The sequence below is a fragment of the Anabas testudineus genome, chromosome 21 (genome assembly GCF_900324465.2).
Source record: "Anabas testudineus chromosome 21, fAnaTes1.2, whole genome shotgun sequence".
Lineage (NCBI taxonomy): Eukaryota > Metazoa > Chordata > Actinopteri > Anabantiformes > Anabantidae > Anabas > Anabas testudineus.
Window position 1 is genome coordinate 14881843 of NC_046629.1, and position 18810 is coordinate 14900652.

General features: G+C 40.3%; 1 protein-coding gene across 2 annotated transcripts in view; it reads left to right on the top strand.

Moving 5' to 3' along the window:
* abca12 (ATP-binding cassette, sub-family A (ABC1), member 12) overlaps positions 1-18810 on the top strand; it is a 55329-nt gene that overhangs the window by 35619 nt on the left and 900 nt on the right. For both annotated transcript variants that reach the window (XM_026377055.1, XM_026377056.1), the window contains exons 52-70: positions 302-548; positions 2201-2290; positions 3280-3367; positions 3495-3622; positions 4061-4148; positions 4546-4654; positions 6431-6485; positions 8999-9176; positions 9300-9415; positions 10959-11121; positions 11404-11657; positions 12097-12301; positions 12770-12879; positions 13116-13266; positions 15578-15712; positions 16309-16412; positions 16754-16846; positions 17045-17150; positions 18266-18403. In XM_026377055.1, the coding sequence (XP_026232840.1) occupies positions 302-548; positions 2201-2290; positions 3280-3367; positions 3495-3622; positions 4061-4148; positions 4546-4654; positions 6431-6485; positions 8999-9176; positions 9300-9415; positions 10959-11121; positions 11404-11657; positions 12097-12301; positions 12770-12879; positions 13116-13266; positions 15578-15712; positions 16309-16412; positions 16754-16846; positions 17045-17150; positions 18266-18403 (2558 nt within the window). The remainder of the gene's footprint in view (positions 1-301; positions 549-2200; positions 2291-3279; positions 3368-3494; positions 3623-4060; positions 4149-4545; positions 4655-6430; positions 6486-8998; positions 9177-9299; positions 9416-10958; positions 11122-11403; positions 11658-12096; positions 12302-12769; positions 12880-13115; positions 13267-15577; positions 15713-16308; positions 16413-16753; positions 16847-17044; positions 17151-18265; positions 18404-18810) is intronic.

The following is an 18810-nucleotide window of genomic DNA, read 5'->3' on the forward strand; positions in this document are numbered from 1 at the left end:
TCTCCTTTTCTTGGTCCAACACTGGTTCGGACTTTTATTTCTGTCAGACTTGCTAACAGCATCTTCTCTAACTCCTGCGCACATCATGTCCATTACCATGTATCACTATGCTGATCAGAACCCAGTTCGTTATTTTACATTTGATCAAAATTGACTGAGCTGACATAGTTCTACAGCTTCTGCAACTGGGACCTATACCTTGATAGACGGCACTTGAGATGGGTTGACATCTTTTGTGATACTATCTACCCCTTTTAACTTTTAACACCAAGTCTTCATTTTTCTCCCCTCATGCGTTTAGAGCTTACTGGGTCTACAAAGGTGCGCGGCATGGCCCTGGCCTGGCAGCAGATGACAGCCATACTGATCAAGAGGTTCCACCATTCCCGCAGAGACTGGAAGGGTCTGATCTCGCAGATTCTGCTTCCTGTTTTTTTTGTCGTATTTGCAATGGGTCTGGGCTCGCTGAAGAATGACCTGCATAACTATCCTGAGATGGAACTGAGTCCTGCTCTCTACAACATTGGACCAAGCTATTCCTTCTTCAGGTCAGTCCTCATTGTGCAAACATGTTATATATAGTTGTTAAAGCAATGCCAGGTATAAAAAAAAAAGTCATTCTGTAATGTGTAGATGTGATAAATTCAGAAGGTGTATGTCAGGTGATGTCTTGTTCACAACTGACAGGATCAATTAGTCAATCAATGAAGCTAACTTTATTTTGTACATGGAAATGTAGATCAAAGTGTTTTACAGCTGAGAAGAACTTATGAGCAAGACATATCAGTTGAGGGCGTATGGTGATTTGTGTTGTCGTGTTTTGGCATTCAAGACATTACATTACTACTGCCTGCAACAACTGTGTCTGATTTTGATCCAACATTGATAAAGGGTGGTGTATCTCAAGTCGATCATTTGAACTGGGTTGCTAAATCATTTACGGAGGGTGGGAGGTGGGAGGTTGGGGGACCATATCTCACTTGTTAGAAAATTAATTTGAACCCGTAGTTTGTTGAAGGGCAGACGGACCTCAAGTGGAGAACATGAAGGAAAGCGATGATTAGATTAAGTGTGTCATGAAGTTGTGTGATGTCTTCATTCTTGAGAAGTGCTGTTGTTTGATCAAGTAGATATGTAATAAGTGAGAAAATACTATATTGATGTCTCACCCACTTCTCTTTAGCTTCATATACGTTAGCGGTTGAAAGAGATTGGAGATTGAAAGGTCTCTGACGATTGGTTTTGCACTGCAGTGCTTGACTGCAAACCTCCTTTTGGGTTTTTCTGAGTCAGTTATTCAGTGTGTTGTGCTGCATTGTAATACAGCCTGGTTTAGCAGTCTGGTTGGAAAAGTTAAAAATAAATTATAAACTATGAACTCTGGAAACCTCTTTATGAACCTCACAGCAAAAAACTTGCTTAGACTTGCCAACAGTATATTTTCAGACTCCTCACACATCTTAAATGGAGAATACCAGCTTTGCTCTTTGAGAGGCGATTTTAGAGAGGCGAATTTAGAGTCCCTAAATTTAAACCTACAGAATTATTTTATACATGTCTGAACTGTTGCTTTTAATCAGTGTGGTGTCATAAGTGTTGGAACCATATATTTAAACTGTGTCTACTTCTTGGATGGAAGCGGACCATAAAGTAGTATTGTATGATGTGATTTATTCTAGTCAGTCAGAACAGTGTTGGGTCAAGTCCTGAGGTAGGTTATACAGTGGATACCTGAGAATCAAGTAAGCCTCACTCTTCTGTTTTACACTATAGATTGTGTCACTGGAGTATTGCATTTTATGAAGTTTGTCAAAGCTCTGTACTTTCTGACTTTAATTTACATCTGAATGTTTATTTATGAGTTTACTCCTGTTTGAATTCAAAGATGGGATGGTTGGAATAAAAGCAATCCACTTTAAAGTGGCAAATCCTCTTATTTGATCTGTGCAGGCCCTCAGAGTAAGGATGTTATATTAGAGTTACAAATAACATCCCCATGGACACTTTATTGACAATGATGTGAGGTAGAAAATTGCTCTTAAGTCAGATTTCTACTAATAAAAGTCTGAATAAATGGCAGTTGATGACGTGTCAGAGCCTTGTAAAACAAACTTTTTACTGGAGTTACCTCATGTTGTTACTGTAATATATCTGTATTACCTTTGAGTCAAGGCTGACTTATTGTTTTCTGGTTCCACAGAAACCTAAATCCCAACTCTAGCAAGCTTGTGGACACCATGACATCAATCCCTGGGATCGATAACTCCTGCCTTGACAACTCTGATAATCCGTATGTAATTGCACCTTAAAATGCCAGCTGTGGGTAAAAAAAGCAATGTGTGTTTGTCCTAATTTTCTCTGTGTATTTCACACTTTTCCACATGCCACTCTTTTCATACATCACTCATTGTCATTCTTTTCATGCCTCCTTTTTAACCTTGTTTCATTTTACTAGTCTGTGTCCGTGCAGCTCCTGCCACACACTCTCTCTCTCTGCCCCCCCCCTTACTCTTTCTCTCTCTCTTATGTCCCTTCTCTCTATTTTTCTGCCACTCAGCTCAATGTATGTGACTGAAAGCCTGCAGCAGGACTCAATGCAATGCGAGAGCATCATTTGTATTCCATAAACACCCTGTGTTTATAGGGGAGATTTTCCCCTCAGAGGCACTCAAATCAATGTTGGCACTCATGAACCAGACCTCAGAGGCATTTCAAAATTCTGCCAAAAAATGTCTCTAAAGAGGCTTCATGTTTTGGTCATGATTTCCTATCATCGTGACATGACAACGCTACAGTTACACACATGTAGTTTAGTGGAATATGATGTAGGCTCCTGTGACTTTCCTTTCTGGGTCATTCTTGTTGACTAATTTGTTTCTGTAGTAACAGGTGTGTATTAGGGCATGCAGAGACATCTATTGCTACAATCTCTTTTTGGTCTGCACAAAGTGCCCTTGAAAGCATTTGGCAAAGAAAAAAATGATAAATAATATGATATTACAGCACATATTAAGCAGCTTTACTTTATAGTTCAATAGTTTTGAACTGATATCGGAGAAATATTTAGGTCCTGTCCTCACAAAAATCCCATAAGCTTGCAGCTGCTCCATAAATGATTGCTTTCTTTTTTTGCTATTGTTATGTATACTGGTTTTAGCATTGGTGCCAGTCATGACATCAACTCAGTTACAAGATGTTGTTTGAGTCTCAAGATAAGCTTGTGGCATTATCACAAGCTTTAGACTTCCACCTTTCACATTGTGAACGTTTCTTTTTAAGGGTCTGCAAAAGAAGCAGTGACTACTGGAGCTCAAGTGGCAACAGCTCCAAACCATTTAAAATCTGTAGATGTACACGTCAGGAACAGGTAATGTGTTTGTGTGTGCGCGTGTGTGTGTGGGCAGATGAGTGGGTTGTGGTTTTTGTTTTCTTGCACATGACTGATTTTAAAAAAAAGGCTAGTGTGAATCCTTTGTCTCTTTCTGCTTATGCAGGTTTGTGATAGTGGCGACGTACCGATACCTCATAAGCAGATTCCTTCATCTCAAATTGTTTATAACATCTCTGGAATCAATGTGGAGACCTACCTGATAGCCACAGCCAATGATTTCATCAGGAACAGGTGAATTTAACCATCCTATTCTTGCTACGTTAGGAATTCAGTCTACTCTTTATCTTTGCACTGAGAGATAATTACTTCTCTAACCCAAACAAAAATGCAGTGTCACTTTAAACGCTTTTCCCCTTTTAGTCTTTGATATAATATATGTCAGTAAATTGGGGATGTTTAAGTACTTGTTTTTGCTGTGGAAGCGTGTGCAGAAATCTAACAGCTAATTTCCATTGAGCCCTAAAAGCCTAGTTTTCCTGGTTACCCAGCTTGATAAGGAACGGCTACTGATAACTTGTCAATTATGTTAGTCATACTTTTATTGTGGGCTCAGGTGCTGGTGCAGATTCACTTGTGTTAAAAGAAACACACACAAACTAAAAACACAGTGTGTCATCTCAGCAAGACCCAGAGCTGTTTTCACTAATATGTGTCAATTTGTTTTTCCAGGTACGGGGGGTTTGATTTTGGGATGCCACTCCCTTCTGACTTACAATTGGACCTACGAGGAGTGCCCAAAAATCGTACTCTGTCCAAGGTAAAAAAAAGTTCTGCATCTCTGCAGCCTGTCTCATTAGCACTGTAATTGCCGAACCAATGTGTTGTTCAAAGTTAAAACATGACATCCTAACAAAAGCTGTTTGGCTACAAGATCAAGGCTTGCAGATGGATTTGCACTGTTACACCATCAGTGTCATCATAAATATGCTTTACTGCGGCAATTGTGCCGCTGTTTTAGTGTTTAAATTCTGGATGATGAACAAAGCTATCACACTATCATGATGATCATCTGCATTTATTTTATTTTTACTGACATGGTTTGAAAGTATTTGACAGTTTATTTGTATTAAACTTGCTTACCCTGGTCTGTAGCAGTATGACTGATCGTTTCTACATGTTTGTACCTATCTGTGTTTGTGCTTCAACGGGTGTAGGTCTGGTTCAACCCTGAGGGCTACCACACAATGCCGGCATACTTGAACAGCCTCAACAACTTAATCCTACGCTCTAATCTTCCAACAGACAAGGATCCACGTAAATATGGTAAGCTAGAGTCAGTGCAGAAACATGTTTCAAGTAAAAAGTAGAATGTAGAATGTGAAATGTTTGATAACAGACCACAGTCAGTAAGAGTGAAGGTAAATATATTGACATTCATATAGATATTTTTTGATTGATCTTGTTTTCTGTTATTTTAGCGTATATAGAAAAGGGCATTACTTTTTATTTTTTGTGGGTTTATCCTTTTTTTCATTCAGCCGCAGTACACTCGCTGTTTTTTTGTCAAAGATAAACTGAGGAAAAGAGTTGAAAAAGACATAGCTGGGATTGTGCAAAAATGACACACATCAGTAATATGTAATATGAAGGTGGTACTGACTGAACAATGATTGAAAATAGTAAACATGAAGCAATGTGTGAACAGTGTTTACTTATAATTCATTTCACTGGATTAAAGCCAGGGGGTGCTGTGTTTCCTCAGACTCACATCACTATGCACAGTGAATACTGATGAATGTCTCACACTGGGGAGAAATGCTAAAGAGAACGAGTCAGGCCCACATTTTGAGCACAATTTTGGCTAGGAGGATCACCCTGACCATCTGCCTGCGGGCAGGAGTGCGCAAACATACATGCGCACACACAAACACACATATAGGGAGCACACATAAGCACATACTATAGCACACACACATCTTACAGAGGAGGTGATCAAAGTGCTCGAGGGTAGAGTTTAACCGTTTAAATGTTACTTGCAAGCTCACAGCTGTGAAGGGAGCGTCTGGGGTAAAGATCTAGGGAGATTACGTTTCAAGGTGATCTTTTATTAGTCAGATTGTGTCTCACAGTGTCAGCTCTGGGTTGAGAGCCTTCAGAGGTCTTCGTCAAACTGTTTTGTCATGACACTTGTGCAGGATTTCTGAACATAGCTGCCTACGAATGTGCCATCACACTCCCATCTATTGTCCATGCTAGAGATTGCCATCAGACTCATCTATAACAATGTGCATTATTGGGGTCTGTCTGCCACACACCCCCATACCATACACACACTTTTAGAATATGTGAACTGGAGCAAATCCTTATTTGATGCTGTTAAAAATAAAGGAAAATAACTCAAAGGAACTACATGTTCAAATAATGGGAAACAACCATCGTCCATTCTTATTTAATAATTTAATCTATATCATCAGAAAAAAGAACAATAATCAATTATTTGTTTGTCTTTTTTAGCAATTTACAGAAATTACAGAAATGCAACAGTACTAAACTCTCAAATATAAGTTAGTGTATTTCCTTGTGGTCTGTGATATGAATTAGTTAAGCAATGCACAGATGAATTGTTAATGAATAAACGACAGTTGCTGCTATAACTGATTATCATTGGAAAAGATACAACCCTGATCTGGGAACATTTGACCTCAGAGCAGTAGGGATCTAGTGCCACTGATTACAGATGGATTAGTTGCTAGAATTACATCAGTTCCACCAGCATGCTCTTGAGCAAGACAAGACTGAATCTCCAATCTGTTCCTGGGCTACTGTGCTATGAATGAACTCTCCTATCTCAGCAAATATAAGCAGAAACATGTAGCGATTCATGTCTGTGAGCATCTGGAAGACCCTGAAAAATGATCAAGAAAACTCAATTTCTTTTGTGTTCGCTGGCAAATGAAATCATCTAGCACTATATTTTTCAATTGACTGTATCCCAGCCTTAGAGAATATCATTGCTCATTGATGTCCTGTGATGAAAAATAGTCTGTTTGCTGTTGTTTTTCTATTGCTAACATAATACTTTGCTCCTTTCTATTACAGCCATTTCAGTTTCCAGTCACCCCTATTTTGGTCGGGCGGATGATGACGATATAGTGTAAGTGGCATAATTCGTCCTTCTGCTGAACTGATGATATTGATATTTGTTTTTGTGAAATAATCTCCTCTAGAATTCACACTATTTCAGAATGAGTGAAAATGAATGTTACTGGCTGTTGCTTGGCTGAGGCCGTCATAAATTATAGATGCATCCTCTCTTTTTCAATTCAGGACATTAAAGTCAGTGTAGACCCAGGGCAAGGAGGTACATGACAGCTGTATTTACCCATATTTGATTTTCTAAATGGATTTGCCTGAGCTTGCACTGTTGATCAGAGTCCGAATATAATCATTGTTTACCTTGAAGGTGGTACAGATTGATTCTACCCCACTTCCCAAAATGAGTTTATTTAAAATACTAAAAATTTTGCTTCGGAGTCCCAGAATGAGTGTTTGTGTTTGTGCTTACATGGATTCATGCAAACATGTTACAAACGAGCTAACTAGCGGACCCAGTTGCAGAATGACAGCAAAACAACAGAGAGTGATTTCCCACACAAGATTTATTAACAGAAATAATAACAAAAATGCAGAACAGAGCGGATGTACAAAATCAATAGAACAAACCAAAATCTCAAAAGGAGAATCAAACTAAAGAACACTGCAAAAGGCAGGCAAATAAGGAACTCACTAGGATATATAATAAACAAAAACTCTCACAGCTAAACACGATCCTAAAGAAATCAAAATCACAGCAGAAGCTGGAACTAACAAACGAAAACAAAACCACAGCAAATGCTGGGACAAAACCTAATACTACACATACAAAGCTGGACCTAGAAGAAACAAAAAACGCAGCAAAATGCTGGAACAAACTACAGAGCAAACAAACTGACTAGACTAACAAAACTTACAAACCGTGGAGAACAAAGCTAGAGGTCGGGGAAAAGGTAAATGGAAGAGGCAGGAAACAAACGAGGTAGACGGTTGACACACTAGCAAATAACAAACACACAGACATGGACTTAAATACAAGACAAACTAATGATTAACAACAACACCTGCTAAAACCCACACCTGTTGCCACTCCAATCAGCCAAGGCCTATCCCCGGAAGTCAGGGAAACAGAGACAGAGACCTCCGGGGACACCGCCTCAACTGGCTGGAGGAGGGAAGTGCAACACAAACATAAATACTTACTCCAGCAGATCACATCAAAGAAATCATACCTAAAACGAATTGAGCCAAAAGCCGTAGCCTGGTGAAGGTCCATCCACTCCAGAGCCTTATTAACACCGACCGTCTCACCGGCCATTCCAGTGTTTACTGGCCTCCACTTTCTCCACGTTCTCCACATTTATTTTTCTGCATAGAATTTATTGGCTGTCAGCCTGCAAGGTACCGCTGCAGCTGCTAGTGCACAATTACCCCTCCATCTAGGTTGATGTCCTGTTTTCTCACTTGATGTATTGATTTGGCCTGAGCCATGTTAAAGATACAGCAGGCTTATTACTCCAAATGTCTTGATTCTCACACTGTGATAGCTTTGCTCATGGGAAGAATTTGAAGGCTGTCTTAGCCATACTGATAACAAGCCTGTTCGGTGGCTGCCACTGCTGGCTATCCTCTTAGTTAGTGCTGCCCTAAAACACCCACCACATGTCCCTATTTGCTATTCTCTCTCCCCCTCCCACTCGGTCACTCAGCCAGCTTCTTTCCCGTCCTCCTTTTCAGCCTTATGCAGCTTATTCTGTTTGGTTGGTGGTTTTGTGCCCCAGCTAAAGGAGCATGCAGGCCAGACAAGAGAGCATGGGAGAGATAGTGGCATCAAGAAAGTTTGAATGAGTGCACTGGTTTTAAGAGTACCTGAGGATCAAAGCCTGGATTGGTTGTCTAGAGTCTGGTCTGGACAATAGGCTCTGCAGCCTCACAGCAGCACCACTGTTCATACTTACTGTACAGCAAAACCAGTATGAAGTTGGTCTCTACATGAAGCCATCAGTTTCTTTTACAGTATATTGTTAGAGGCGAAGCATGAGCATCTCTTTTAACAAAGCTGTTTGTTATTAATGGAATTCATTTTATTGTGAATCACTTCAGTAGTTCAAATGCATCAGGTCCCAGCAGGCAATAATATGATAGTTTGTAGGAGGACTTCCAAATGGGCCATTGTTTTCTGAAGAGAATTACACCAGGTTGCCTCATTCAGAGTGACTCAGCACAGCAGAGTATATTGATTGGTTTGCACACTTTGGTGTCCATGCATCTAAACCTGTAGCACTGTAGCACTATAGCCTTGTATAGTAAGGACAAAGAAAAGTTCAAACTAAAGCAGCATAAATCTGATAGATAGATATTTCTATAGATATTTCTATAGATATATCTATAGATGGAAAGATAGACCTATAGATCTATAGATATATGTATAGATAGATAGATAGATAGATAGATAGATAGAGAGAGAGAGAGAGAGAGAGAGAGAGAAAGAAAATTCACTAATTACAGTGACTGACAATTAATCATGCCAATTTTGTCATTGTCATTTGAATTATCCAATTTTTCCCCTCACAGCATTCAGGGACTGCTCCAGATCCTTGTGGCCATGTGTGTGCTGACAGGGTTCTCAATCACAACATCCAGTTTTGCCATCTATGAAGTCAAGGAGCACCACAGCGGCTCCAAGAGGCTCCAGCACATCGCTGGCATCAGCGAGCCTTTCTACTGGGCTGTGAACTTCTTCTATGACATGGTAACATCTTCTAATTGGTCAACAATAATGAACATCTAGTTAAGTTGGTTAAATGTAGATGAGTTGTTGTATAGCAGATTGATTAATAATCATTCAGTAACTCCTTTTTGTCTTTTTCCACAGGTCATCTATATGATCCCTGTGACTTTGACCGTCGGTGTGATCGCAGCCTTCCAGATTCAAGCATTCACAAGTCGACAAAATCTGGCTGCCATTGCTCTGCTTCTGGTGCTTTTTGGGTCAGTGAACTGGGAAGAGGTTAATTTATTTAAATTAAGAAGTAGTTTGATGATGAGTCAAGATGTCGTGAGGCTTGAAAAATCTCAATAAATCATTCAGATATTCAGCCGCCATTCTGGTTGTAGTAACAGTTTGCTCAAGCTAAAAAACACTGCTACAGCCATGGCAATGGCTGTAGTTCAGGGAAAAAACATAGAATGGCGCGAATGGTGGCAAGAAGAAGTAATAGCCAACATGTTGTGCGGGATTTGCCAAACTCACTTGATTTATGAGTGATTTCTAAAGTTTCAAAAGCTTGGTCTCACAAATGCACTGTGTTTTCTAACATCTACAGAATGTTACTTTGTGTGCCACCAGGTTGGATTTACAGCACAAAGCATAAGGAGGCCCTTTTTGTTCAAGCAAAACTAATTTTTCAGAATTTCTGGTGAAGACAGATGGTGGTAGGACTGAAAGGCTGATAGAAAAATCACTGCCAGCATGTTTATTCCATTCAAGTCAAAGATGCTAGCGAGAGGCAGGAAGGAGGGATCAGGAATCTACAGGGCTTACGACAACAACAATACGACTTGATGTGAGATAGGGGCTAGCTATCATCTGAACCTTTCAAAGTATTAAAATCAATCTGACAGTGTCAAACCAATGATGTGCCAACTTTCACGCATTTGGATTACTGGGATTATTTACACCCACCCCCAGCTGCGGCTGAGGTGTCGGACCCTGTGTTTGCCATTGCTGTCGCAAGCTCTCGTCCTGAGCCCTAGATCTTAGGAGGCCGAGTCAGCACTCTGTTTCTCATTTATCAGACAGATGCCTCCCTCCCAAGCAATGAGTAATCATAGAGCTCCATCTGTCAGGCTGCACCCACCTGGTCTGGTCTGCAGCCTTCTTGCTTCTGTTCCTTGTCATGGCTTGGCACCCACAGTCTGCCTACCAAGCACCTTTTTTTTGGGCATGGCACACAGATGCTTTGTCTCTGTCTGGCTCTATCTGCTTGTGTCTGTCTCTATCTTTTCCCACTGCACTTTTTTTCTCTTCTCTTTCCCTTCCTCTCTGTCTTGCTGACCCAAACACCCCAATCAAATGAACAAGCAGATTATGTGAGAGAAGAGAGAGAACAAAAAACGAAAAGAAAAAGGATGTTCTGCCACCAGGGGAATAAAGGGAGAAGTAATTTATCTTCCTCTCTTTTGGCGTCATGACTGAATGTTTACCCTTCTCATGGTGTGGTATTTTTCCTCCTTCCCTTTTCAGTATTCTCTGGTGCCTATTTTCATCAGACTCATGGCTGCTCTGTTTAGTCTATTAAAGGCCTGAACCTTCAGTCAGATCCATTTTTAGCTTCAGTTTGGTTTTAGATGGTGCATTTGTTAGAAGAGAAATGGAGAAATGCACCTTTATTTCACTTTGTGTGTTTGTCTTTGTGCACTTCATTGTTGAAACCAACCCAGCCATATCACATAACAGCTATTTTTAGGTGTTTTTTTTTTTTTTTTTACTTGGTCCTGTATTCAGAGTGTTTGGTCTTTGTCAATTCTTTAGGTTTGCTACCTTCCCATGGATGTATCTGCTGTCAGGCACCTTCAAGGATGCCGAAATGGCCTTCATCACATATGTGTGCATCAATCTATTCGTCAGTGTCAACACAATCCTATCCACCTCAATCCTCTACTTTCTGAGTCAACTGTCAGTAGGCAGCACTGAGGTCAGTATGAACTGCCTGTCAAGATGTCTTTTGTTAGCAGCTAAATAGTTGTGAAGTATTTAAATGCACGCACTATGTGTTGATGGACACCTTTTCAGTCTCTGTTGGGAACTTTGAGTTGCAGAGAAGTGAGAAGGGCAAACATACCTCACATATTCAGTGACAGGAAAGTGTAGATTACAATTCAGGATAATGTCTCACTTTAAACTCAGTTTTATATTGTTGCTCCTTCCTCAGTTCCCCTTTCACAAAGTCTGCTGTTCTGTTTTTCTCCTCCTGTAGGTCATCAAGGGCATCTTCGACAAGCTGAGTCAAGCCTTCCTAATCTTTCCCCAGTTCAACTTTGGTAATGGGCTGAACTACCTGGCTAGGGTAAACATAGAGGTCCAGATCCTCAGTGGGTACGGCATTGATGCCTATAAGAATCCATTCTCCATGGACGCCCTGGGCTGGATGTTCCTCTCCTCCTTCATTGAAGGCCTGGTCTTGTTCACCCTGCGCCTCCTGCTCAATAAGTCTTTCATGCGCAAAATCAGGTGAGATGCCAGGGATGCAACAATAATGATCATAAACACTTATAACTGTAATTTATTGGGAATATACTGTAGGCTCAGACTGTCATAATAAAATACTTTGCAGTTGGTTTTCATGTAAATTGTATTGCCCTGGCATTTCTAAAAATAGTCTTTTCTGATTCAAGAAGACTTCTTCTTGCAACCCAGAATATGAAAAAAAGCAGAGATGCAAATGAGTGGTTGATGCAAAAGTAAAAACAATTAAAATTGAAATAACATTGATTTTATTTGAAAAATAAAAGCCAAATATATTAAGCCCTAAAGATGTTAGAATCCAAAACCAATTAAGTTGAAAGACTGTTGCAAAGTTTCAGTCTAATTTGCAGAATGGCATAATAGCTAATCACATTAACTTCAGCACCTAATATATATAATTAAAAAAATACTTTTTATTTTGAAGGCATCTGTTCTGGAGGAGAAAGGCAGTACCCCAGGTGCCTAATGAGTATGAGGATGAGGATGTAGCAACTGAACGTCTGCGGATCTCCAGTGGAGCAGCCAGCTCAGACATACTACAGGTCAACAAGCTCACTAAGGTCTATCAACACCTCAAAAAGAAGGTCCATGCTGTCAGGAGCATCTCTGTGGGCATCCCTGCAGGAGAGGTAACTCTTAACACTTACAAATGAAATCAGTCTAAGCCAGTAGGATAGTGAAAGGGTATTCATGTAGTTAATGACTAATGTAATCACCGACATTGGTATGGCTATTAGTGAAGAAATAGTGAACTCAGTTTACGGTTTAAAATTTTGAAGGCACCACAGGCTGCTATAACAAAGTGTGTAACGGATACATTTTCGAATCTCTCTGCTTCTACTGGGAAATTGTGCTCAGCTCTGCTTTGCCACTGCAGCACTGGCTGCACACACACACACACACACACACACACACACACACACACAACTGTTATGCCAGGAATAAAAATATATTGTGTGAGAACAAGATTGAGATCTAATATCACTTAAAATCAAATACCTCTGTGTGATTGCTGGCTATTGACATGTACATATGCCTAATCTTTGAGAAAGCTGTACAATGTTCAGGGTTTCTAAGAAATGAGTGATTGTTTACAGTGCTTTGGTCTGCTGGGAGTGAACGGAGCAGGAAAAACAACCACTTTCAAGATGCTAACTGGAGATGTTAGCCCCACTGATGGCACAGCTCAGATTAAGGACTTGGAGGGGTAAGATGTACATTAATTTATTTGTTCAAATGAGCAGACATGCTTTTTGTCAGGCTCTGTGTTATTCCCGCTCTTCTATAAAAAATATGAAGCACCAAACTATGCTTTGTTGTTATATGGTGGGTATTTCCCACACAGAACAACACAGACAGCAGGTCCTCTGCAACACTCTACGTGTTTATCTGTCCTACACCGCAGTGGTAGTTCTGACTTTTTGTGTTTTTTATTTTTCCCAGGCGGTTGGTAGACATCATGGAGTGCCGTGACAAGGGAATAAACATTGGCTACTGTCCCCAGGTGGATGCACTGGACGATCTGCTGACAGGGGAAGAGCACATGTACTTCTATGCTCGTATTCGAGGCATCTCCAAGAGTGAGATAAAGGGGGTAAGGAGGAGCTGCAGACTATGTGCTTCTTTTCCAGGCTTTGGGTAGCAACAGCACCATAAAGTGACTCAGGATCTGATATATATTCAAAGATGCCACTGTAGGACTAGTAACTGTTGATGCTTCCATGCACACGGAACCAGAGGGTGTGAAGTGCTGAGTGAGGTGTGGTGAAAGCTTTACTAGCTGGTGTAAAATGGAGAAGCTTTTGTTGTCAGTTTGTGCATTCCAACATTCAAAATTAAGCTGATGCTTTGTGCTTCGCTGCAGCCCAATTTACATTTAAACGATACTTTGATGATGAGAGAATCTCATTTGACATGTCACTTTAGCCCCATTCTTCCCATTTATCTTTCTGAGAACTAATCAATCTTGCTTCTGTAGTGATTACGGAGTATGCCTGTCTTACGCTGCTGTTGCTGCTGCTGACTTGAGAGAAATCTGCAGAGCAACCAGTCAACAAGTGATCTGATTTCAGAGTTTCCATCTTGATTTTTTTATACAAAAAGAAACACAGTATAAACAGCTCAGAGGTGTGTGTTTTTGCAGAAAACATTATGACAAATCTAAACTGTGTGCAGTAAAACATCTGTCTGTGCTTCTCTCCCCGCATCGTTTCCAACCTCAGGAAACAAAAGCACAAAAACATTGATTTTTTCTCTGACAACCTCGACCATGTTTCCAACAGAACTGCACACATACAGTACATTAGCAATTATGCACATAGACACACAAGTGCTTACGCAGAGAGTGAGGCACAGAAATAGATTTGTCTGGCTCTAATTGTCACCATTGCTATTGTTACACTTGCTCATCTCTGGTCAGGAGAGTGACATCAATGGCTATAATGGCCATAGCATAAATGGTGGACTAATGCACAACGATGAGTTTATACTGTATATAGTCTTTGTCTTATGTTGTCTCCCTCTGACAGTCCCCCAGCAGAGGATAATGAGAAAAGCTTTAATGGGGTCATTTCGCATTGACACGGTTTTGTCAGGCATAATGAGCTGTTACATCAAAGGTGATAGAAAAGGGCTTTTATGAGAGAACTTAAAAAAAAAACACATTTTGATCTAAACTGGTCATGAATATGCTATGATGCCAGTTAGCCTATTCTGGTCATTTAATGCTCTACACAGCGTTCTGATAATCTGAATCAGTGAACTCAGAGTCACACAGAAGAATCTACACCAAAGGCAAATCCAAAAAGCAAATCATCTCATAGAGGCTGTCCAGTGCAATGACTTGCCTAATTGATCTGGTTACCAAACTTGCCAGTTTGATGGAGAGTGGAAAGTATTTAAGCTTACTGATGGGAAATCACCTCTAGCTATTTGGCATGTAAAGCATATTAATTCATGTGATTAATAGGCAAGCATAGAGATTTTGAAATCACTGAGATGGTTAAGGATCATTAAGAGTTACTCAGCCCTGCTTTCAATGTGGTTTAACATACAGGATAAACATATAGTCAACAAATAGATTATGCTGTGTCAGTTCCTGCACTGCAAAGTTGCAGCCCCAGGACAACGTGGAGTTTATATAAAGTTACAGAGTAAAGTCATGTTGGTTAAACAAACAAAATTATATATGCATGGCAGTGAAGCAGCTAGATACAGAAATGAACATGAATATCAAGTAGAAAACAAGGAAGAGGGTGACCCTTTGTCCTCCAAAAAAAAGAAGAAGCTTTTCGCAAATCCATCCCAGCTGTGATTAGGTATTGAACTGTGTGTGTAGTGGGATATTGGACTGTTCCTCCAGAGAGAGGCCCTTCTCTTGATGAATTAAAGACGTGGATGATGAACTTACTGTAAAGGTCTCTTGTAGTTTAGATCTTATCAAGTGAAGGTTTCACTCCATCCTCATGTTGACAAGACTACACAGCAGCACACTGGTCTGTATTTTGTCTCATGGCTGTTAATGCTCATACAGCCAGATGCTCTGAGAGCAGTCATTAAACCTACTGCAGTAGATGGCTGTTAATCCACTGAACAACTACTAAATTGATTAGCAGTTTGCAGCAGAAACCATTACCCTTCTTACACCAGACAATGTGTTTGCATTTTAGCTTTGCATAGAAGTGGTTTTACACGACAGCTTTATCTGGAAGCTGCAGGTTTGACGTTTCTTGTGTTTCTGTTGCACAGATAAAGCCGATTTCTGGTTATTTGTCAGCTGACTTGTTATGACTAATAGTGTTCTTTTGATTGTTGTGGCCAGGTTGACCCTCTAGTAATTTCTGACATGATGGTGTTATTCCATTTTGTTTATCCTCTGTATAATCCATTCAACGTTTCCTTTGAAGGTGGTGAACTACCTCCTGAAGAGATTGGAGCTGAACTACCACAGAAAAATCATTACTGATAGTTACAGTTGTGGAACCCGCAGGAAGCTCTCAACAGCGCTGGCTCTCATTGGGCATCCACAAATCCTGCTCCTGGTGAGGACACACCTGTTCACATCGCTGCAGCTGCCTGTTTCATTTCCTGACTAGCTAACAGTCAACAGATATTAAACTGCACACCACTGTTCCCCCTGAAAAGAGTAAATATTGATCCCCAAGACCTGACAGATTTCATATAGTTAATTAATCTTCTTTGACAGGCTTACCCAAGGGTGACCTTCCCCTTAGCTTTCAACTTTGTTTCTACTTTATGTCTCTATCAAATCATCTCCTTCCTTCTTTTCTCTCTTTTCTCCTGCGTTCAACACTCTTACTTACCTACTGTCCTTATACTCTGTATGTCTTCGTAATTACTCCAACTGCTCTTGAACTTTAACTCTGCTGCTTGTCTTTGTTTCTTTTCTTAAACTCTGCTTTTAGGCATTTCCTTTTTCCTATTTTGCCATTATGCATTAGTATTTGCTCTCTCTCTTTTACCAAGCCACTGTTTTCTGTTCTCTTTTCCTACCATATGAAGTGCACACTGCCTTCCTCAGTTAGCTCCCTGCTTTCCCTTCATCTCTCTATCTTGATTACAGCACTCCTCTCTTTCTTCCACACATTGCCTCTTCTCATTCCTCCTCTCGCCACAGGATGAGCCGAGCTCTGGTATGGACCCTTGCACGAAGCGTCACCTATGGAAAATCATCTCTGAGGAAGTGAAAGGAAAATGTGCTGTGATCCTCACCTCCCACAGGTTAGAAAAGTATCTCATACATGCATCTGCTAAACACTCATCATACTAGCTGGTTGCCCATCAATAAAAGGGAAACATGTAGAGTAGACAATAATAAATATCCATTATAACACAGGTTGTTGTGCTACAAGATTTTATGTATATAGGTGAAAAAGTAAAATTGCATTCATGATTCTAGCACCTTTTGTGCTTTTTAACACAATATACAATTGATAACTACACAGAAAATTATTATTACATGTATTTTCTCTTTCTGTGCGACAGCAGGCTTTGCTAATTGCTATATGCTCAAGGGTCCTAGAGTGACCTCTTATCTTTCTCTCTTTGTTTCTGTTCCTCAGCATGGAGGAGTGTGAGGCACTGTGCAGCCGTCTTGCCATCATGGTGAAAGGTCAGTTCCAATGCCTGGGCTCCCTGCAGCACATTAAGAACAGGTTAGTGACCTCTGTTCATCCTCCAATCCAGCCATTACTCCTCTCCCCACCCTGCCTCCTGTCTCTCCTATTCTTCCCTCCTCTGGTCCTTTGTGCAACTGACTGCTCAATTTTACTTGTAAGAACAGTGTACCCTCACCCACACCCTGCAGACATGTAATAACAGTGTCCTTTGTTCATAAAATCTTCTTTTTGCAGGTTTGGCAGTGGGTTCACTGTGAAGATGTACTTGGCCAAGGGTTCCTGTGACGCAGAGGCAATCACTGGCTTCATGCAGCGCCGATTCCCCAGCACTTACCTCAAGGTGAGCTTTGCTAGCTATCTAAAGTAGTTGAGAGTATTTGGTCTTTGCTTTAAAAATAATCTTTTTTTGGCATTATTCCTTTCTCACTTACAATGATCCTGACTAATATGTGTATAAAAAATCAACAAACCTTGCCACACTGTGACATCAAACCTGATTGTTTAGCCAATTGAAGGCAGTGAAACAAATTGTACAAGTATTATTATCTTAATAAGTTGTTAAGGTGAACATCCTATCAGCCACTACTACCATTTAACTATGCAGCAGACATGACATTGATTTGTCATTTTGTCTCTGTCCACCCACTGAATAGAAGTCCAATATTCAGTAGTCTTTCAGCTCTGTTTTTATCCTTATCAGCTCCTGAGTTTGATTTTGGGCAGGTTGTGCACAGTGGGTCTGAAAATAGCTGCCTGCTGCAGCAGGAAACAAGGTTTATGAGAGTGGTCAGAGTGAATCAAAACAGTGAAGGTGTGCTAAAAAATAAAAGCTATGTAGAACTGAGAGGAAATGCAGGATTGTATTCATTCAATTGTGCATATTCAATTGTCAATTGATTCAGTGTTAATATTATAATATATTAATAAATATTTAAAGACTATATAGAAATCAAAAGTACCCATATAGACTTCATCAACACTATCTGACTTGGTCTACTTGGCGAACCCTTTGGGCCTCAAGTTAGCAGCCTGTCCACAAAGAATTTCCCCAAGGGGATCAATAATGTATCAATTATTATTATTATTTTTACTAATAATAATAATAATAATTATTTTTTTTTACTAATAATAATAATAATAATTTGATGTAACTCGCAATATAAGGACCTGCTGTGTTTCAACTGTTAGTCTGACACATCCCAGAAATTCAGCATATACAGTAAACTGTATATATAGTAGATAGATTTACAAAGAGATGCAGATTCCCCCCTTGGCAAGAAAAAAGAATTGTTTTACTGTAAGATTGAGCAAGCTAAGAGTTTTATTTTGATGTGTATGATGTTTATCATTTAGATCCAAACAGCTTTTCACTGTATTTCACATTATTTTGGGTAGTCAGAGAGCATATTCAAAATATTTACCCCCCCTCATTGTGCATTTTTTACCAACACACAGGACCAGCACTCCAACATGGTGGAGTACCACATACCAATTGCTCCAGGAGGGGTGGCTGACATCTTTGACCAGCTGGAGTCCAACAAGAATGCTCTGCAGATCAAACACTTTTCTGTGAGCCAGACCACACTGGATGAGGTGAGCAAAAAAAGAGACAGGACATAAACAGAGAGAGAGGGAGGACTAGCGTGAGGTTTTGTAGGGGTGGGCAGATGGCTGCGAGGGACTGAAAAAAGGGACAAGAGATGAGAGAAGAAGAGCGAAGGTGGGAGGAGAGGCAGGGACAGAAAAAACCTGAGTGGGAGTGAAAGACTGAGTAGAGAAAGTTTAAAAGAGGCAGAGGGAAACTGACAGAGGGTATGCCTGAGGGAAAATAAATGGAATATGAGTTTGGGAGAGAATCCATGAGCTTTATATGCAGCCAGTACTGATATTCTTCAACCGCTCTGCCCTTCTGGGGCTCTGGGATTGGAAGATACCACAGGCTGGGTAAAGAAAGGGAGTCGGGGAGAGGAACTGACCACCATGTCAGCTAAAATCCAGAG